General features: G+C 33.9%; 1 protein-coding gene, 1 long non-coding RNA gene and 3 pseudogenes across 2 annotated transcripts; 4 read left to right on the top strand and 1 right to left on the bottom strand.

The window, feature by feature from the left end:
• The first annotated feature begins 6268 nt into the window (after positions 1–6268).
• LOC125189363 lies at positions 6269–12246 on the top strand (annotated as a pseudogene).
• A 590-nt stretch (positions 12247–12836) lies between these two features.
• On the top strand, positions 12837–13703 carry LOC125187291 (NADH dehydrogenase [ubiquinone] 1 beta subcomplex subunit 9-like). Its single transcript, XM_048083853.1, has 3 exons — positions 12837–13025; positions 13198–13239; positions 13557–13703. The coding sequence occupies exons 1-3, from the start codon at positions 12897–12899 to the stop codon at positions 13650–13652; spliced, it is 267 nt and encodes an 88-aa protein (XP_047939810.1). The 5' UTR covers positions 12837–12896; the 3' UTR covers positions 13653–13703.
• Positions 13704–14221: 518 nt separating this feature from the next.
• On the top strand, positions 14222–15423 carry LOC125187292. Its single transcript, XR_007170591.1, has 3 exons — positions 14222–14289; positions 14814–14887; positions 15140–15423. It is a non-coding gene; the product is annotated as an uncharacterized LOC125187292 (long non-coding RNA).
• Positions 15424–18904: 3481 nt separating this feature from the next.
• LOC125189364 lies at positions 18905–20301 on the top strand (annotated as a pseudogene).
• Positions 20302–20335: 34 nt separating this feature from the next.
• Positions 20336–21288, bottom strand: LOC125191009 (annotated as a pseudogene).
• Positions 21289–22845: the final 1557 nt, after the last annotated feature.

The raw sequence follows: 22845 nt of genomic DNA on the forward strand, positions 1-22845 counted from the left end.
ATAAATTTATTTCACATAGATATATCCCTTGTCATAGTAGTTCTACCAAATAAACATTCATAATTAAGTGATCGAGATTATATAGTACTCTTTAGTTACCAATTTGCCACTCCACCATCATATTGCTTCACAAGTAATTTAATTAGCTATTTCTATTCTATAATTTGATACTATTACCGACAAAATTCAAACATGTCAACGACATTAGAATAATCATTTACATCGCTTGTTTACAAATCCACATCCATTGAATCATTAATAAAGTATATATCACACGTTATAAAAGAAGGGGCGTCCGCATATCCATATAACTATAGTATAATCAAGAAGAGCAGTGATAAATTAACAAAATTTGTATATACAAAGTTGGACATTTACGCGCTATGCGTGATACATAATATTTTTGTTTTATTAATTAGACATTGTAAATGAACTAAATAAAATAAATCATTACATAATTAAAAATAAAAAATATAGCACTACTATATAGTGACAATATGCTAAATAATTATAGATATAAAATTAAATAAATTTTAAATTAAACTAACATGAAAATATTTGTTAATTACGACACTTTTGGGTCTCTACAGCGAAGAAAAAATCATCGTTACAATTACATAATTCAATACTAAAATACTATTAATATTAAATTGATATAAAATATAATATACAGCTAAAAGGATAATAATATCATCATATAAAGATAAAATGATGTATAAAACAAATAAAAAACACACACATATAAACATTAGAACAATAAAACAATAGTTTGTAAGATATGAAAAAACTTATATGTGAACAACCTTAATTGTACAATAATAAGAATAGCAAAATAAAGAAAAAATAAATAATAAAATACAAACTTCAATATCTCTTCTCAGCCTTATTTTCCCCCTTGATTCCCAAATAAATGATTTGTGCATATGCGCGAAAACAAATGTGATAGTTTATGATATTCGTCTTCTTTTCTTCCTTACGTCATTTTGTTACTGGGTGTTTGCATGAAAATTATGGAGTGACGAAGTTGACGACAAATGTGTAAAATTGTATCTTCAAAATATTATAGATAGTCAGAAGCTATATTTGTAAAATAAAGGATTATTATAGCCTGGATGGAAAAATTAAAACAAAACTAACAAAAAAATATGACAAACTAACAGAAAACATAAATATGAACTAACATATTTGTAGAAATATTTATAGATATAAAGTATTGAAAATTAATCATAATTGTGGCAGTTACAAATTACTCCTAATAAGGAACAATTAATAATTTTTAATTATAAAAAATGCTGCATTTAAGATGAAACGGTATTTTAAATTGTATTTATAATGAATCATTATTCTTAGGTCCAAAACTTTCCATTAAGCTCTTAAATGCAATGAATTTTAGACGTTTTTGAAAAGTAATGTAATGGCCATTGGGAAGGAATATGTTATTCCACAAATATTTAAATTGATCTCATAACTTATAAGTACTCTAAAATAAGGACAAAACTTATAAGTATTTTAAAAGAAGGCCAAAACTCACAATTGGACATTTAAGGTATTTTACATTTTAAAATGTAATGTATTACATATCTACCCTTTAATTGATTATTTAGGAAAGATTAAGTTTCGCATAATCAATATTTATGTATTTAAGGAATGATTAGTAATTGATTATGTATACTAACCGTTACATAATTTTTTCTTTCATTAACAAAAATGAGGATATTTCTTCTCCATTTAATAAAAATTTAAAATCTCCCCTACAAATTAGCTAGATTCATATGGTTCATGATTTCATAATTTTCGGATGAATATTTTGATTAGGAATAAATTAAAATAAATTTAATTAAAAATTTACAATATTTCTAGTAAGATATTATAGATTCATATCAAATTTGCAAAATACTACTACTATAAGGACTCGTTTGATAAAAAAGATAGGATATGAGAAGATATGTAAAACTAAGATAAGAAATACGGGCTTGCCTACGTCTCAGATATGCAAAAATATACTCCTCCGTCCCAATAAATATGAAACATTTGGTTTTAAACGGCATGATTTTACGCAAGCTGTTGTTTTCGTGAGTTAAATACCCAAGCAGAGCAGCAAAGCAATGAGAGAGTGAAAAGTAGAGAGAGAGTGATATTCTCATTTTTAGGAAAAACGTTTCATTTTTAGCGGGACAACCTAAAATGGAAAAACGTTGTCATTTTTAATGGGACGGAGGGATATATTTTTTTTCCGTTGTTGTTTGATAGAAAGAAATTATCTAAATTTGTATTGTATATTAAATAACATGGCTTAACTTGACAAATTGGTGAGATACATACACAAGGTTAATGTTATAATTTTGGTAAGATTAGATATGGCCCTGGTCTTATATTGGGCTTCGAGTTAAGCTTAACTATGATATCAAACAATTAGAAATGTCCATATATAATTCTCTATCTTGGTATTACTAACTTATCAAACATGCCCCTAAAAGGATTCCAAGTTGACTTGCATTCTAAAATGGAGAATTTTATTTAATATTCAAACAATAATATAAAAGTTTATATTCTCTCCGTCCCCAAAAAGTATGAACTTTAAGTTCCACATTTTTCTTTTTGGGGTTTTAAAGAGAGAAGAAAGTTTTTTTAAATTTTAAATGAAAACCCCCTTTGAAAGAAATTTTAAAATTGGAATGTTAATATTTTTTTGAGGAAAAAAAAAAAGGAAAATTTTTTTGGACAGGAGAACGTTTGAGTTTGCTTTAGAACGTTTTAATTCACTCATCTAATAGTCTTTAAATAAAAATTACCCCCCCCCCCATTAAAGTCCTTTTTCCCTTTTTGGCCCGTCCCCAATTAAAGTAATTTCATTTTTACCATAAATAGAAGAGGTCCCACTTCCCACAAACTCTTCACCCCTTTTATTATAAAACCAATATAAAAAAAAAACCCAAATCCACTAATTTTTTTCAACCGATTTTTTTTTTTCATTTTTTAAAAACCCCTTTCCCCAAAAAAGGGACTCAATGGCGAGGGATATTTTATTATAAAATAATTTTAAAATTTAAAATTAAAAAGGACATATGTATATATATTCTTTATATTATCCTTGAACAAAAAAATGGTTATCAACACAATTGTGTTGCTATTAAATAATCTTTAAAATTCTAAGTTTAAAAAAACAAATACATGTATATATACTTATTTCTTGATTATCATCCAAAAAATAATCATACATATACCCAAAATTATTTATAATTTTTAAAATTTTTAAGTTAAAAAACGATTGCATCTATATATAAATTTTTTAAAAAGGTTTTTACCCAACGAAATAATCATAATCTTTCCCCATCAAATTATTTTATTATAAAATTATCAAAAAAATTTCATTATAAAAACAACTACATTATATACTTCATTTCTTATTTTTACCCAACAAAATGATCATAGTCATTCTTATTCAATTTTTTTGTTTAAATTATTTAAAATTCTGTTAAAAAACGACTACATGTATATATATTAGTGTTATCATCCAACAAATAATCATAGCATCAAATAATTACTTTAATATTAGAAAATTTAAATTAAAAAAAACATATTTTTAAATTTCTTAGTGTTATCATTCAACATAATAACATAGTCATTTCATTAATTTTTTATTAAAAAAAAACATTATCAAGTTAAAAACGACATGTTATATGACTAATTTCTTATTTTATCATCCAACAAATAAAAAACATTCACATCTAATTATTTTTTGTTAATAATTTTAAACCTTAAAGTTATAAAATGATTACATGTATATATACTAGTGTTATCATCTAACAAATAATATTAGTCATTCGTTTCCTAGAATATTGTTTATTAAATAATCAATAAAATTTAAGTTATAAAAATGACTACGGATGTATATTTAATTTGTTGGGTGTCACGCCTAAGGAAATAATCTTTAAAATTCAAAGTTAATAAAAACAACTACATTACACATACTTTACTTTTGGTTATTATAAAAAATAATAAAACTTTTATCCAATTATATTATTTAAAAATTATTCTTATAATTCTAAGTCAAAAAGGATTGTATGTATATATATTAATTTCTTGTGTTATCATCCAACAAAAGTATTCCCCCTTTTTTTAAAAAAGAAAATTTTTTTTTGCCCATAAAAAGCCTTTTGCTAAAATAAAAATAAAATCATCTCTATTTTTTTTTTTTTTTTAATTTTTTTTCTTTTTTTTATTTAACTAAAAAAAAAAAATAATAGTACCATCATCCTGTGAGGGGAAAAAAATATTTTATAATTTAATTAAACACAAAAATAATTATCATTCACATTTAATTATTTTATTATTAATTTTTCACTAAAATTTTAAGCTATATAAACAACTAGATGTTATACATTTTCAATATGATCATTCACTAAAATAATATACTAATTTTTTTATCTTATTTTATTATTAATTTATCACTAAAAATTTTTAAACTATATAAACAACTAGATGTATACACATTTTAATATGATTATTCCCAAAATAATACTAATTTTTTAGTCTTTACTATTCTATTAGTATATAATTTTTATATTGGAGCTTGGTTCTTGTAAATTTTGTTTTTCCTTAAATTTATACTACTATATAATATTAATTAAAAATTATAAAGTATTTTTTTTTTTTTTTTTCATCACTTTACGGTTAATATACAAAAATAAGTATAACAATTTTATGATATGTAATCTTATAATTTTGAATTTAACTATAGATTAGTGCTAAATATTAAAATAGTATATTTATTTGTTTAAAACATACGCATAAGCATTAAGAAACAATCTTTGGGTAGATAAATTTAATTATCTTAATTTTAAATTTTCCATAAATATTGTATTGATCTTCCACATATTCATAATTTTCCATATATATATAAAAAGGGGAAACTAGTAAGAAAATAATAAACCGTTTAAATAAAAATCGGTTTAAAATATAAGGGCATTTTCTATATTAATAAATCATTAACCCAATCAAGAATTAACCGCAAAATTAAATAATGAATTTAATGATATGGTACATCTTTCTCAAATAAATATAGAATTTAATGATCGAATATTTGAATTTGTCGGTTCTAACGTAATTTTGGCAATCATACAATTCTATCCTAAAATTTCACTATTTAATTATATCACAATCTTTGCAACTTGTATTACTTTTTCAATCGCTTGAGATAATCATTTCCGAAAACTAAAACTAAAGGGAAAATAATACTACCTCTGTCTCATAAGTGTCATATTTTATCATTTTAATCGTTTCTAATAAGAATACATTTTACTTTTACTATAAATGCTAGATCACTGCTCTATCAACTAATTCTACTCACATTTTATTATAAAATTAATATATAAAAGTAAATTCATAATCCATTAATTTATTAAACCCACTTTTGTTTCCAATAATAAAATTGGTGGAGTACTACTTATAAGTTCAAAAATTAGATAAATCATTGTGTAATTGTTAGAAACTAAAAATAACATCGAGGAGTTACACAGATTAAAAGAAAATTGATAAAAACACTGAATCAAGTTACAATTGCTAGAAAAATTATACTAATAAATTGAGAAATTTCAAAGATTAAAAGAAAATTTATAAAATCACTTAAAATAGAGATTCTTAGTCCTTAAATATGGAAAAATCAAAAACAGAAACGGATATAGAGACTCCCCCAACGGTAAAGTGATGTATAAGTAGAAAATACAGCCGTTGTCAGTTATTCCGTATTCTACGCAGTATTCAATACTACACCGACGACGCCGACGTGGCCACGTGCCGCTTTCTCCCACGCATTCTTCAAACTAGCCAGGGGCACAAACGTCATTTCTGTTAAATTTTCTCAAATTTTCTCAATTCTATCCCGCACGATTCGATAGATCAAATCTAATCTATATATAGCTGATAACCCTCCCTTACGGCCCCTTTTAAGGCGAGGACCCATTTCTAATACGATCACGAAAATGTGCTACGTTTTCTTTTATCTCTTATCTACCTCACGAGTGAAGACCAGTCCTTTCCTCCCACATCGATGATTGTTCTCTTATCTCTAAGCATTGCCTACCACGCACTGGAAGACCGACTTCTTCCTCCACACGTGAGGGCTGTTAAATTCTCTCAAATTTCTCAATTCTCGTCCCACATCGACTTCACGAATCCAATCTAATCTATAGCATGGATAACCTCCTTACGACCCCTTTAAGGGAGTGGCCCATTTCTAATATTCACTCCTCCCCGGCCGCCTGATATCGACTTCCGTCACCAGTCACCACTCTCTTCATTCTCTCACTCCACACACTCTCTCTCACTACACTAGTGGTTAGCTGCAGCTTAATACTTATATAAATATACAGACACTAATAAATATAGAGTGAGAGGGAGAGAGGGGGAGGTGTGAGAAGAAGTTGAGGAGTAATGCTGGTGCAGTTGCCGTTTGATTCGATGATTTTTTGCTGAGATCGTGTGAGGAGGTATGGTGTTTTCTCGAATGATTTGTTTACTATATATGTGGCGGTTTTGTTATTTTTTCGAGTTATGGCAGTTGAATTTGCTTTTTCGAATATTAAATAAAGTGTATCCACCTTTATAATTGATCTCGACTCTCGAGTGCTGTTTTTCAATCTTGCGTTTCACGCTTCAGCTTGTCTACTTTATCATGGTTGAAATGCAACTTTATAGGAAACATGAGCTAGAGTACTGTTTCGGAGTGTGGAAGCTTTTGACACATTTGTTAATTAGTGATTTGCTGCGTTTATTGCTCTAATTTTGTTTCTCAATTTGACTGTTAGATTGCAGTTATTCATAATGTGCGATCGGATCCTGCATTTAGTTTGTTGATTTTGGTAAGGATTGTGTTTCTTTGTTCGGGCATATTTGGAATCGAAGCTTCTCTGCCATACAATTACAAACCCTAACGCTGAGGTCTCAGTTGAATCCCTCTCAATGTAGTTGTTTGAAGTATATATATTTGTTTGTGTATGCATCTTTCTTCCTGTTAAATGGGGTTGTGGGGAGCCACTATTTTTGTTTTCAAGGGCCTTACCAGATTTGGTGTTTAAAATAATGAAGAATGGGCTACAGGGAAATATCATCATTACTTGGAGTCGAAGGATAGTTGGGGTCCCCATTAAACTAAACTTTCTGTTTACTTTTTGTTGATGCTGCCTAAAAAGATGGAACTCTTAGGTTTCTGGTTGGAGAAAGGGATTACCGAGGGCATTAAGCAAATTGGCCAATCACCACCAACTACTGATTAATACTGTTTTAGCATAAGCGATGTCATGTTAGTGGGTAAAATCATGTTTAACTAGCTTCATCAACTACTGGTGAAAACTGCATTAGAGTGTGGGTATTTCAAGCACAACTAACTTATCTCTAGTAACCTAACTGTCTTGCCTTTTTAAGTACGATGAAGGGTACGTCAAATATCTTTGTATTTATATATTGTTTGTTTGGGTTGCTGGTAGGTTCCTGAGTATGGACTTCTCATCTCTCGTGTGATTGAAGTAGATTTGAGGAGGTGGGAAAACAATGGGGGCTATTGGTTCTGAGGAGTTGATCAATTGGGAGAAAATGCAGGGGTTTGGGAATGGGAAAGAAGAGAAGATATTGGTACTGGTGAGGTTAAGGCCGTTGAGTGAAAAAGAGAGTGCACGGGCTGAAGTTTCAGACTGGGAATGCATCAACTCAACCACCATTTTGTACCGGAACAGCCTTCAGGAGCGCTCTGGACTACCACAGCTTACTCATTTGGTATTTCTGTTCGCATTGTCATTTACATTGGTCAAAATTCAAGCATATCATACAAAACGAAACTGATTAATTCAGCAACATTTTATTATACACCTTTTTTTAATCAAGAAATGGGATTTGGAGGTGTCTGATGTCTATAGTCTCCCCATACTTCTGTTAATATTCACTATCTTAGGAAACCAAGCTATCACTACTATCTCCAAGTAGCACTGGAACATCCTAAATATATTAGAAGCATTTGAATACAACTTGCCATTTAGATCAATTTGTTAAATAACTTATTTGTGATACCTGTACCTTACTCTGTTTTTACTTTGTTTTGTTTTTCCATGTTCAATTTATGGTGGTAGATAGAGTATTTCGAGGTGACTGCACAACAAGGGAAGTTTATGATGAGGGTACAAAGGACATTGCTCTATCAGTTGTTGGTGGCATCAATTGTGAGAATTGTGTTTATACATTGCTGAATCCTTGTTCACTATGAGAGGTCTTTTTCCCTCTGCTTTCTACAGATTAACTCTTTTAACAGATTTCAACTAATTTTCATTCAGCAACTATCTTTGCATATGGTCAAACAAGCAGCGGAAAGACTTACACTATGAATGGTATAACTGATTATGCTGTGGCTGATATTTATGATAACATACAGAAGGTGTGTGAGTATAGTTAATTTTTCACTATCCTGGTGATACTAGACCAGACAAATGATTATTCTAGAAGTTCTCTTTCCACTTGGAAGCTATATTGAAAATTTTCTTCTGCCTGAACCAGCATGAAGAAAGAGCATTCGTCTTAAAGTTCTCTGCGATGGAGATTTACAATGAAGTTGTTAGAGACCTCCTTAGCACAGATAATTCTCCACTAAGACTCTCGATGATCCGGAAGTGAGTTTTTCCTCAACTCTATTTCCCACCTTGTTTCATTTGTGTATGTATCATATATTTTATTTGTTCTGTAGAAGGGGACTATAATAGAGAAACTCACAGAAGAAACATTGAGAGACCGTGATCACCTCAAGGAGTTGTTATCCATATGTGAAGGTTAGATGAACTCCACCTTGATTTTGTTGTTATACTTCAACAATTCATTAGTTAACCATCATATATATTATTCGACTTTTTAACTCTCTTTTAACTCATGTATAGCACAAAGGCAAATTGAGAGACCTTATTGAATGAAACAAGCTCCAGATCCCATCAAATTCTCAGATTGGTTAGCTCCCCAGCTCTTTGTCTTAGTTGATTTTTTCATTCTCCAGTGACATTCATGTTATATAAGCTCTTGTTGTGTGTCTTCTTGATCTAATTCCTCCAGACAATTGAAAGTTCTGCTCGTGAGTTTATAGGGAAGGGCAACTCAACCACCCTTGCTGCTAGTGTGGTATAGGAAATTTGAATTTGTCATGATTTTCCTAAATATTTAGTAGTATAATAAATCTGAAAGGTATTGGAACATGGCTCTGCAGAACTTTGTGGATCTGGCAGGAAGTGAGCGGGCATCTCAAGCTAACTCAGTTGGACAGAGGCTGAAAGAAGGCTGCCATATTAATCGTAGTTTGCTCACTCTGAGCACGGTGATTCGCAAGCTGAGGTTTGTGGATTCTTTTGGCCTGCTGAGTTTGTTAGCTGCTTGATTTCATTTTTGTGAAATAATGTGCTATAAGGGATTCATGAATCGGAGCTTTTTTGGATCAATTTGTTAATTACTGGCTAAGGTTGATTGTATTTGTTAATTGAGAATTGATCTTTACTCTAATATAATCCACGTGTTTTTGGACAAGTAGGCAAGCTAGCAAGCATATGCATAGATGTCCTATCAGAATTTAATCTAATGAAGTAGCATGCAAGTGCTATTCACATCGTTTTATTGCAAGTTCCATTTGTATCAGCTTTTGAATAATATGATTTACTGCAGCAAAGGGCTAAATGGGCATGTTAATTACAGAGACTCAAAGCTTACACGTATACTACAGCCTGCTTTGGGAGGCAATGCAAGAACTGCAATCATTTGCAATTTGAGCCCTGCAAGAAGCCATGTTGAGCAATCTAGGAATACACTCTTATTTGCTTGCTGTGCAAAGGAAGTATCAACTAATGCACAGGTCAATGTAGTGATGTCAGATAAGGCATTGGTGAAACATCTTCAGAAAGAGGTAGCAAGGTTGGAGACTGAGTTAAAAATTCCAGCATCAATATGCGATCATGCGCCATCACTAAGAAAGAAAGATATGCAGATTGAAAAGGTAATGCCTTACTCATTAATTTAAATTGCATACTTTTGTCTTTTCCTACAGCTTCTGAATGCTGTGTTTATTGTCTTTAATAACCTAAATGTTATTCGTGTTGAGGTGAAATTGCAAAATTTATCATTTGATGTTGTCATAATGGGTTTTACCATTCTTTAATCAAACTGGCTAACTTAACCTTCCTCATTATGTTGCTTGCTCTGCAGTTGGAGAAAGAGGTCAGGGAGCTCAAGAGGCAACTAAATATTGCCAATTTGAAAATTGAGGACTTAATCCAAGAGGCTGAAAGTATCAAACGTTCAAAACAACTCAATGGGTCGTTTAATGAAAACCTTAGGTGTAATGGAGAATCGGACCTATTGCTTCCGGAAAACAGTGAGGATCAATATTTATCGGATGGTACATCTTATCTAAGTCATGTTATAAAGAGAAATCCTATCAAAGTTGAAGAAAATTGTGATGACATCAAGGAAGTTCGATGCATTGAGATGGATGAATCTTCTCAGAGTAGAGCATGCGAGTCTTTTGGCCAGTCGACTAGTAATAATGAACAAATGTTGCAAGCATGGATGGAGCCTGGTAGTAATGGTCACATTGGGGATCATGAGGTGCTATCGGCTTCACTCTAGACAAGTGAGTGGTGCTGCAAATGGTTACTCATATGATGGAGAAGCACATAGAGTTCAAGATGTGAGGAATATCACTGATTCTGTTTTCCGCCCCTACCCTGATTCATTGTCTTCTGGTGCTCGATCAACTAGTCTAATGAGTTCTGGCAGCATAAAGTTAAGTAGAAGCCGAAGCTGTAGAGCTAGTTTAATGACTTGCTTATCTGATTTTGAGACTGCCGAGAAAGTCAGAGCACACCTCCTCATGTCTTTGAAAATGATTTCACTGGAAGACCTGAAAGCGGCGCCTCAGGAAGCACTGGAAACTTCCCCCAACAATCTATGGTGCAAATAATGCAAAATTGACGAGAAGCGTATTCTCTAAACTCTGATTGTAGTAGTTTCATTGACGAAGCTAAAAATCAGAGCAGCTCCCATGGAGAAGAAGATATTCCAACTCTTGGTTCCTTTGTTGCAGGACTCAAGGAGATGGCAAAGCTTCAATATGAAAACGTAGTTATTTTCTTCTTACATGGTTTCTGTTTGTAGCCATCAAGCAGAGAACTCATTATTTGACCCTGCTTTGTTTCCTCAGGTTGAAGGAACAGGAACAGGAACAGGAACAGGAACCGGAGATGAAAATGGCGCTAGAGATCTCGCTTTGGTCCAGATGCAAGATTGGCCCATGAAATTTGAGAAGCTGCAGAAACTGATTGTCGAACTATGGCACGATTGCAATGTTTCATTAGTCCACAGGACATACTTCATCCTCCTCATTAAAGAAGATTTCACAGATTCCATTTATATGGAGGTAGAGTATAGGAGACTATCCTTCCTAAAGGATACATTTTCCGGTGGCAACTCAGTCATACAGGACGGCCGTACACTCACGCTGGCCTCTAGGTATGTCTATATCCTCATTCACATTTCATTCATCAGTCACGAATTCGCCACTCTTTCGTTATGCAGAGTTAAATGGCCTTCAAATATGGCATCTAATTTCATTGAGTTTGATAATCTATACATATAATAAAGGAGCATTGTTCTACAAATTTTGGTTTGCCTATAATTTCATTGGATATAATTTTTATTTATACTGCTTTATGATATTGAATGAGTACTATATAATTTATTTATTGTGTGCATTATATATTTGTTCTATGAAAAGGGCATCGTTAGCTTACATGTTGGACTAACTTTTGTGAACTATGTGCTCTCAAATAAACAGCAAAAGAGCTCTTCATCGTGAGAGGGAAACGCTGAGCAGGCTTATGGGTAGAAGGTGTACGAGGATGAGAGGAACATGCTTTACACGGATTGGGGCGTTGCTCTCGGCTCCAAGAGGAGGAGGCGGCAACTGGTTCATCTCTTGTACAGCGACACTCAAGACATGGGCCGCTAGCCGGGAGCGCTGCTGTGGTGGCCAAGCTTATCGGATTCTCGGAGAATGGGGTGGCCCTGAAGGAAATGTTTGGACTCAGTTTCACACCTCCACGCATGACCAGAAGATCGTTTAGCTGGAAAATAGTATGTCGCCTTTGTGAGGTCGGCTCAACGAGAAGTTCTTACATGTTTAACGACGCCGTTGTGTGTTTAACGACGCCGTTTTCCTGGAAGTTTTAATTTTCATTCAAACTCTATCTTGATATCCTAGTTTAAAATTTAAATCTAACGAATAGCATGAATTTAGAAGATGGAATTTACTGTTCTAAATTTCTAACGATTAAGTTTATCACTTCATCTTCACTGGATAAAAGATTTGGAATATATTCCATTTAGTTTGTAATTTTGTAAAGAAAATTGTTGTAATGATATGATCTATTTAAACTTGGTATGAATTTAACAACTCCCTAAAATTTTGTAATCATTGAGGGTTGATGTAGTGACGCAACCTCAATATTTGTTCTTCAAATAATATCAAGTTGACATGCTAATAATCAGAATAAAACTATAGTGTCGTGTCAAGTTACAATAAATCAAAAGATGGTGATATTATTATAGTAATATTTTAAAAGTCAAGTTCAAATAAAATTGGGAAAAACCTAAAAATTTGGAACATTAAAAGGCTTAACACTAAGAAAAAGCCCTATACATCTAAACAGAATGGGCCTTTATTGACACGTGATGCAGGCCCAAATTTTCCCTTTTTATTGAGGCCCAAATCATCGAAACGACGCCGTGCCATAAAGGACCAAAGTAGGAAAGGCAAGTCGCGATTCGAGTTTACTAGAAACTGGGTTGTATCAGAAATCAGAGAGATAGAGAGAGAGAGAATGAGCTTAAGTACGGCGTCGTATGTGGCTCGGCGAGCAGCGCAGAAGGAGAGGGTTCGCATCCTCTACCGGAAAGCTCTCAAGGAAACTCTCAATTGGGCGGTTCACCGCCATATCTTTTATTCCGATGTAATTTTTCTGTTTCTCTCCATTTCTTCATACATTCATTCGATCTCGGGTTTTGATCGGATAATTTTATGTGAACAATTCTTCGCTACTTAGACGAGATTAAATTTCTGCTGGATTTGGCTCTAACCGAGGTTTTTTTTTGCTGTCTATTGGTTGTGCGTTTTTTTATCAGGCTGATGCTCTAAGAGAGAAATTCGAGGCGAATAAACACGTGGTTTGTTCTCTATTTTTATCATGTACTTTGAATTTGTTCGTTATGAATTAGAGATTTTTTCGCATTTCAGTGTAATGGTGGTTGCTTAATTTCATGAATTGAGCTGTTTGATTGAGTCTCCTATGTTCAATTAACTGTTAATAAGCTTATTTGACCTGGCTTTGGTAAGTTATTTCAATGCCATTACTATAATGTAAGGATTTTTGGTAAAAAAAGAAACTAAGAGAAATGTTGGATCTGAAAAGAGCGATCAAGTATGTAATTCGACCGGAAACACAATGTTGGATTGATTGGGTTCCCCTCTGCTCATATTCCAGGAGGATATTGAACTGATTGATAGAATGATAGCAGCTGGTGAGGCGGAGCACAACAAATGGAGGCATCCCGATCCTTACATTGGTATGTTGATCTAAATGTTGAATTATTTTTTATCTAGGCATAGCGTGGAAAGTACATTGATGAGCACAAAAACTCCAAGTTGAAGAGGATGATATTTATGGTGGAATTTTACACTTCCATAATTTATTGTCTTTCATATAAACAGTTTTAGCATGAGAACAGATTGAGAAATTATATCTTACAATGCTATTTGTTCTTCACGAGAGAAGGAACCAGTTGCATTAGATGTCTTTCTTGGAATGTTGATTTAATATAGTGTCATGTAAACCAGCTGCTAAAGATGATAATAGCATAGTACTAAATGTAATGGTTTGTATCAAATGGCAAAAAAATAGGAGCATTGGGGAAAATCCCAACCATGTTGAGTATCTAGGTGCAAGTTGAATTAGTCGGTGCATTCATATAACTTGTGAGCAATGTCTATTCCTTGTTAACTGAAGCTAGCATAATCTTTTGCCTTTTGGAGGGCTCAAGAAACTATTGGATGATACTAGTAAATTGTTATATCAGTCTGTTAAGTAGTAACTATCTTTTTTTGTTTAATTATTAGGCTGCTTACTTTTTGATGGTTCACAATTTTTTTTTCCTTTCTACAGTTCCTTGGCACCTGGTGGCTCCAAATTCTGCAGGAATCCGGCACCACCTCCAGGGGTAATTGATCAAATACTGATTACTACTTGGCTTGATTTAGTTCATAGGCTATTTATTTAGTTTGCATTTTCTCTTTTCTTATCTTTTCTGCATTCAGAAAACTTATTTCCAGTTCGGCATTTTCAGTTAACATTCGGTGCATTACTATGATTGATTAATAGTAGTGTTTACATAATAATAATAGTACATGTTTTCTTATTAACTTTTCACTGATCTTGACTGGTCTTAAAGGAAAACTAAGTTTTTAGTAGTATTAGTATTAGTATTATTATTATTTTTTATTTTATGCATTAGATTTCCTTTTTTTCTGTTATAAGTGCACTGATGTCTGCCTGCTGAATGGATGAGATGATAGCTCATTATGATGCCTGGTTTGGCTCTATGCCCCCATATTCACTTGTATTGTTTGCATTATACCAAAAATTACAAACAAGAGTATGCAATTATTATACCATGTAATCGCAAGACTTACGCTCAAGTGATTAAGCAACTTGTGACATAATATTGCTGTATGGTTAATGCAGATTGAGATTATACACAACTATGGCATGGAAGAGCGTGAATGAAGAGGATCCATCATCCTCTGAAATAAATGAAGGTTGGTATTTTGATATCATTATTCTCATCAACTCTGTCATTCCTATTACTATGGTAGTAAGGTTGCAATAAACATGAATTAAACATCAGTAACATTCCTCCTTCTGTCTGGGCATTTGCTTTTATAAACCCCAACCCCATCCCCACCACGGCACCACCCACACCACCTATTCTTTCTTTGAGAGGCACACAAGAATGGCCGGGCCATAGTTATCATGATGTCCTGATGAGATCTTAATGACTAATGTTGCAGATTGGAGGTCCACAAATCATGATAGGAGGCGAGTTCTGTTCTAGTTTGTGGTCTGTGGTTTTCAATTTAAGATTTTTCTTTAGAAAGAGATGTTGATGATCATTCTTGTATTTGAGTAGTTGTGACTCCCAAAATTGGACGTGGTTAAATTCTTGTTGGATAATCACTGCCTGTTTCTTTCCATGTTTGGAAAACTCACCGAAGCTTGCTGTCTGTAACTTTCAACCAGGACTCTTTCCTTGAAATCTGGATGACAGATGTTTATAACATGTGTTTTGCAATAATCATCTCATTTTTGTCATCAATGATGCATTTGACAGATGATTATAACATGTGTTTGCAATAAATGCTCAGTTTGTTATCAATGATATGTTTTAGATTGCACTTGTTTTATTAATGTTAAAATGTACCCTTCCCTGGCAATTGTCAATTTTCCAATGCTTGTTGCTTGGGATGTCATATATTTCCAAGTTGCACCTCCGTTGCATATGCTCTGTAGACTGTAGCCTTCAATTTTTGGCGAATATTGGCCTTTTCTTAAGGGAACTAGAGAAAGGGTATGTGCGTCAAATTTGACCCTTTTCTTAATGGATGTTTGCCAACTGCAATGCACGCAAACTCGCTATGATTATGAATTTTAACATATGCATACCCTTTGTTTTTGTTAGATTGTTAATAATGATTTCTCATAGTGGAGCCCAAGTAGTGTTTGTTGTGTGGAAAAGTTTATATAAATGGAAATGGATTGTTTTTATGTGACAGACGAAACAAAAAGAAATATAGCCTAATTTTTCTATGGGGCAGAGGGAGTACATCTCCTTTTGTTTGCCAACGAAATTCTGTCGAAGCATTATATAGTATCACACTGATCTTCACACTAAATGGTTTTTCATGCGTGTTGCCATATTGCACAAGAAACAAATAGCCTAAGGAAATCCAACGTGCCTAAGCTTCTTAAGAGTAACAAAGCTTCAAACGCAAAATTAAAAGAAAGAGCAGATGGTAACATACCCCATATCCCATATGAAAACAAATCTACCTCCAAATAAGGAGTAGTACTAATTTAAATAAATAGTTAGTATGCATCATCTAACAACTTTCTTCCTCATAACTTATGAAAAGAACTGACAGCTGCAATAGATCAAATTTCTCTCAGCTGCAAATCAATGTTCAAACTTGACATCTCGTATATGCCACTTAAGTATAGCTACATGTGATAAGTAGACCAAGCTGCATAATCTTGAGGGCTATGGCAACAACTCCACAACTAACAGATGCTAAAGTAGCTACATGTGATATCAAGACCAAATTGAATAATCTTAGGGCTATGTCAACAACTCCACAACTAACTGAAGTTAAGTAGCTACATGCGATATCAAGACCAAGTTGAATAATCTTACGGGCTATGCCAACTCCCCAACTAATTGATGTTAAGTAGCTAAATGCTATATCCGGACCAAGCTAGGTACTTGCATTTGTTATTACTTTTGGCATATTCACAATAAGAAATCCATCCCAGTAAGATATAACCAGCCACAGCCCTAACTTCCCATGTGACTAGCTCCTAAGTTTCCACAGTATTTTGCAAAAGTAAAGTATGCAGCTAAAAAGGACATGGAATTGATACATTAGCACCATTGCAAGTTTTGCAACTAGTCTCAGTGAAGGCATTTTCTAAGTATTACTATCTAGTAAACACACTTGGCTCTTTCTTTCGAGATAAAAAAAAAGAAGCTAAAAACGTTTATGGGGAGACAAACCATCATATCATTCTCAATCAAGGAGATACTAGCAAGGATGCAGAACGCATAAAAATCACACGAGAACTAGATGGTTAACCCCTAAGCGTGTGCTAAGCCCAAATAATCCCAACACCTCAATATGTCCCAACACTTCCTCACTAGGAAGCATCCCTGCTATTCAGGTGATCAGGTTGAAAGATAATCGATAACTAGATGATCGAAGCACGCTACGCCCATATAACACAAACACCAGAGTCTTCGTAAAACTTCCTAAAGGAGCAGACTAGTATCAAACAATGACTAACCAAATCTATGATCTCCCAAATCTCTAGCAAAATATCAGTGATAAAAAAGCTAAATAAACGGAAAAAACAGCCATAAGAGCAATAATTGAAAGTTCAGAAACAATGAAAGTGGGAATATGGTATTGCAGAAGTTTAAATAGTTTATTCCTTTTTTGAAATTTTATTGAAGCTTAGCACATGATCAGCTCATCAAGCAAAATAATGAATATCAATTACGAAATAACCAGGATGATGTTTGGTTCCAGTTGAATCATCGAATTATCAAATCAAACCAAAACACTAACAGAATCTAGATTCAATATGAGCTTTTTTGAGAAAATCAGTTAAAATGAAACTGTTTTTTCCTTTTTAGCTCATGGAAATGTACATTAATTTGAAAACAACAGCGAAAAATTAAAGCGAGAATCTAGATGATTGAAAGGGAGAGGAAGGAGTGGACCTCGGCCCCTCGATCTTATCCTTGATCCTCTCGATTTTTTTCCCCTTTTTTCGGCCTGCTTTTTCCCGAACGAGCCTTTGAATCGCTTTCCTTTCTTCGTCTTCTTTCCCTCGGCCGCACACGACCGCATCCCCGGCGGCGCCGATATGGACGACGCGAGGGGGAAAATGCAATCCGGTGCTCAGCGGCCGACAAATTCGACTCGCTGCCGCTTTGAACGACTGTATCATCGCCATTTCTCCCGGGATCGATCGATCTGCTCGGAATTTTTAGCCTTAAACCCATGAGCGGGGAAATCAGTATGCATTTGCCGGATTGATTGATATTTTTATGTTTTTACACGAAGGGCCTAATAATATTAACATTTTCTACTCTTAGCCCCTGAAAATTTGGAAATTTTAAAGTGGGACATTTGAGTTTCTTTATTTGATTTTGGACTATGTCTAGGCCCAAACCAAATATGGCCCAATATCTTGCACATTTAAATTGATTAAGTTTATTTATGGATTTTAAAAAAAGTACTTTAATTCAAGTTCCTAAAATAGCCATTGACGTATAGTAATTTACAGTATTAAATTTTAGTACTAATGTAGTAATGTATACAAAAAGAATATGGAAGGAGTAGTAATTTTATACTTTAATACACCCTTAATTTTCATGAAACTGTATGAATTTTGGCTGCATGGGAAATTCGTAAAGTTATGTAAACGTGCAATTATTTCCATTTTATTTATCTATAAATAATTTATTTTTCATGTATGAAAATTTCTAGAATTGGATATTGTCTTACTATTTACTAGACTTTTCAATGGTCGATTTTATGTTGTTCTAGTAGTAATTATTACTCCTAATTACTACTACTAGGTACGTAGGAGTTTTAAGCTTTTTTCTTTTTTATGTCTTCCTTGCTTGAACACGTGATGATTTGCAGTTCTCAATTTCAATTTTCACATGTTTTAGTCCATTTGAATTTGATAAAAATATCTCAGTAAATAGTGTGGTCTAGAAATCATATTTCCCCACCTCACTCCTTTCGTAAACTTGATTTAAATTTTGGAATCATGCAATATAGTTATATTTTTGCGTGGATGCCTCTTGATGTTCCAAACCAAATATCCACCAAATAACCTGCTAAAAAGGTCACGAAGTTCTTGCACTTAAACTAATCCAACATAAAAATTGAAACCATCACAAGATTTAAACCTGATAATCAGCTCGATGCTAGTGTTATATATACAACGGTAGCCTTGTTGTTACAATCTCCAAGTGAGTAAAAAAATTTGAAAATATTAAAAATCGATGGGAAGTGGTGAATTGTGTAAGAAATTTGATTCAAAAAAGGCCATAATTCTTGGTCTAGGCAAAGCCTTGCCTCACCAGCTAGTGCTTCAAGATTTCTTGGTCGATGCCTACTTCAAAATCACCAATCGCCACGATCCTGATCTCAAGCAGAAGCTTGTCCGCCTTTGTATAACCCTCTCTCCCTCTCTCCCTCTCCCTCTCCCTCTCCCTCTCATTATTAAGTGTGTTCGAGTAGTGTTCATTCATCAATTAAAAAAATGTATGTCTGTGATTATTATAAAAGAATATCAATTTTGGTGTGATGAATGATGTGACACTAGAGATATTATTTGGGAAATGGTGGGCCCTCAATAAAAACAAGTGTTGCTTTTCAGGCAAGACGACCTCGGTGAAGACGAGGTACGTGGTGATGTCGGAGGAGATCCTAGCGCAGTATCCCGAGCTGGCCATGGAAGGGGTTCCGACGGTGACGCAGCGCCTCGACATCTGCAACCCGGCCGTCACAGAGATGGCCATCGCTGCCTCCAAGTCTTGCATCGAGAAATGGGGCGGGCGGCCTCTGACATCACCCACTTGGTCTACGTGTCCTCCAGCGAGGCCCGCTTTGCCAGGTGGAGATCTCTACACGGAAGGGGCTGGGCCTCAGGCCCGATACCCAACGAGTCATGCTCTACTTCTCAGGCTGCTCTGGTGGGGTGGCGGGCCTGAGGGTGGCCAAGGATATCGCGGAGAACAATCCGGGTAGCCGTGTGCTCTTAGCAACCTCTGAGACCACCATCATAGGCTATCGGCCCCCTAATGCCAATAGGCCTTATGACTTAGTGGGAGTTGCTCTGTTTGGGGACGGAGCCGGAGCTGTCATAATAGGGACCAACCCTTGTGTGGGAGTGAGACACCGTTGTTCGAGTTGCATTCGTCGTTGCAGCGCTTCTTGCCCGATACAGAGAAGATAATAGATGGGAGGCTAACAGAGGAAGGGATAAGCTTTAGGCTAGACAGGGAGCTGCCCCAAATCATTGAGGACAATGTGCAAGGTTTTTGTGATGAGTTGATGGGAGTCTCTAAGGTTAAAATGGACTATAATAAATTGTTTTGGGCCGTTCACCCCGGGGCCGGCTATTTTGAACCGGATGGAGAAAAATTGGCGTTGTTGCCGGGGAAGTTGAGTGCTAGCAGGAAGGCATTGGCCGATTACGGCAATGCCAGTAGCAACACAATCGTTTACGTGTTGGAGTACGTTCTAGAGGAGGCGAGCGACAGGGGGAGAAGGAGGGAGAAGAGCAGTGGGGATTGATCCTTGCGTTTGGGCCCGCATCACCTTTGAAGGGATCCTTGCTAGAGTCTCACTATATGAAGTGTGTGAAAAAAAATTAAAATTAAAAGGGTCATGATATTGTTGGGACACAGATTGAACAAGGTGCACAACAAATGTTGCTACACGCATGCATGTTCTTTATTTATTTATTTTATGTTACAATCAAATTACACACGATAGGAATATGAATACGATAAGAAGAGGAAAAAAAATACAAAATAAACATATTAATACAAGTGGAATTTCAAGATATAAAGAGAATTTTATCGTCGAGAACGACGTGATCAATTAAGGGCACTTGCGCTTGTTGCCGTGAGTGGTCAATGAAGCGTAGCACGGGCAGGCGTCGTAGTTCCCGTATGTGCCCGAGAGCGCAGTTGCACCGGCGCAACAAGTTCGCACGCCCTCTTGCATAGATTTGGCCTGCTTGATAGCTTGCATCTCTCTGCACAAGCACTCTTGCAATCTGCAAAAGAAGTACAGAACAAATTTGATTTTTGTAAAGGATATATGAACATCTTCTAATTGATTGGTAGACATAAAATTGTGCAAGAATAGTGAGAAAATGAGTATTTACCAATTTTTGAGGAAGATGCATCTTCTGGTGCAACTTTGCTAGTCTGCCAAGAGATTATAAAAACATATGATCAATAATTGATAAATATTTGGAAAATGGTCAAATGAGTCTTGATCAGCTTGTGCTTGTGTTGAGTGTTGGAGGTTGACTTTTAGTTGGGTGCTATGTTAAGATACAAGATAGATTGGGACTATGAGCGTGTTGTGTTGTACTCGTTATATTTCATCTGAAGTAATATCAACCAAATTATAATAATGAAAGAAAATACTAGAGGAGTTTAACATGTTACCACTGACTATAATAATGAAAGAAAATACTAGAGGAGTTTAACGTGTTACCACTTGATTGGATTGGAGTGCTTGGACTCCATGGACTGCTAGAAGAGCAAGAAAGATTGAAGCTACAAGAAATTTGGGAATTGCCATCGAAGATTTTATGTGAAGAAGAGTTGTGTATTGTATTGGGTGTGTTTACTTGCATAGAAAATAGGGTATTTATAGGACTAAATTTATGATATAGAGAGAGGGGGGAGGGAGAGTTCATGCATGCAAATAAACTATTGGCCAAACTTAGCCTGTCGTTTTGCCCTACACACCTAAAAAAGATACTCCTATCATTCACCCTAAAAAGAATAAATTTAATGCAAGAAGTGTGAAAATGAAAAAAAGAGGTCTTTGCCAACATATAAATTATATAATAATCTTTCCTAACTACAAGATATGTGTGGATGATAATACATTCATTCATGTGAAAAAACTAGCATTATCAACTTGATGCCTAATCTTAAAATCACACTTTCATTGTGGAAAAAAAATTCGCAATACTCTTATGTGACTCTCAGCATCAATTATCTTCTAGATACCATTCTCTTGTTTCTTTATTAAATGTCATTTTATTATTTTAGAATATCTTTTATAATATGTTTTATTTTATTTTATTATATTTGTAAGAAGACAGTATACTTCATTAATTCATTCCATTCAGAGATTGAAAAAACAATATATAAAAATGAGTTTCACGATATATTAAATATGGATAACCCACTTTTCTATACTACAATGTCTAACCCACTTTTCTATAAATTTCTTAAAATTCATGCAGATCTTATATGGAGCAATTATACTGGCGGATGAGAAATAAATAGGAGATAGAGAGATAAATACTCCATGAAATACGTACTCCATAAGTAGTGAATTTAATTAATTATAAGTATAAGATTTATTTGGGGCGATTGTCCTGGATAACACTATTATCTTTCTTCTTAGATGACAAGTTGACAACCATGATACATTAAATTTTGCAAATAGCACCGTCCATCATTAAATGGCCCTATCCCTATATAGATAAAAGAGGTAAAATTGAAACAATGATGATAGCCAATAGGAAGCTGGTGATAACATGATAAGAATCACTCATAATTAAAAATCATATATAAAAAAAATCAGAAAATAGGAAAAGGCCAATATTTAAATTATTAGCATCAAGGGGTCCCTATTATAAACATCCATTTTGTAGAGCACTATAGAATAAAAAGTAACAGTAGCTCTGAAACTGACTTTTGTATTTCTGCTTCACAACTCACAGCTGTATTCTTTCTGGAAATCTCGATTCTGCCAACCAACAATTATTTATTTTAAGAAAATATTTTTTTTTCGAATAAACTCATGGTTTTGATTATCAGATTAGGAAAATGTCTGAATAAAGAGGTGTGATTTTGATATGAATTTTAACGTAAATGAAAAGCTGGCAAAGGTATATTTACATATGTTGCTTTCTTCTAAATAGTTTTCAAGCCATTAGATTACAGCAATTATATGGCACACAATAGGCAATTGCAATCAAAGTTGTCTTATTACTAGTTTTGTATCCATTTTATTGGTTACATTTTTATAAATAAATTATGAAGTTGAATACAGGTGAATACAATAGTAGTATTTCTCAGATGTTATATAAAATACTCAATTTAAGGTGGCAAACCAACAAGTGTGATGCATATTTAATGATAACAGATTTTCTTTTCAGATTG

This window comes from Salvia hispanica, chromosome 5 (genome assembly GCF_023119035.1).
Source record: "Salvia hispanica cultivar TCC Black 2014 chromosome 5, UniMelb_Shisp_WGS_1.0, whole genome shotgun sequence".
In the NCBI taxonomy this organism is placed as follows: domain Eukaryota; kingdom Viridiplantae; phylum Streptophyta; class Magnoliopsida; order Lamiales; family Lamiaceae; genus Salvia; species Salvia hispanica.

Bases quoted from the DNA above. Each gene is read 5' to 3' on its own strand.
- LOC125187291 (XM_048083853.1), top strand. From the start codon at position 12,897: ATGAGCTTAAGTACGGCGTCGTATGTGGCTCGGCGAGCAGCGCAGAAG. The intron at 13,026-13,197 runs GTAATTTTTCTG...TTTTTTTATCAG, and splicing joins GCCATATCTTTTATTCCGAT to GCTGATGCTCTAAGAGAGAA. The intron at 13,240-13,556 runs GTTTGTTCTCTA...CTCATATTCCAG, and splicing joins TCGAGGCGAATAAACACGTG to GAGGATATTGAACTGATTGA.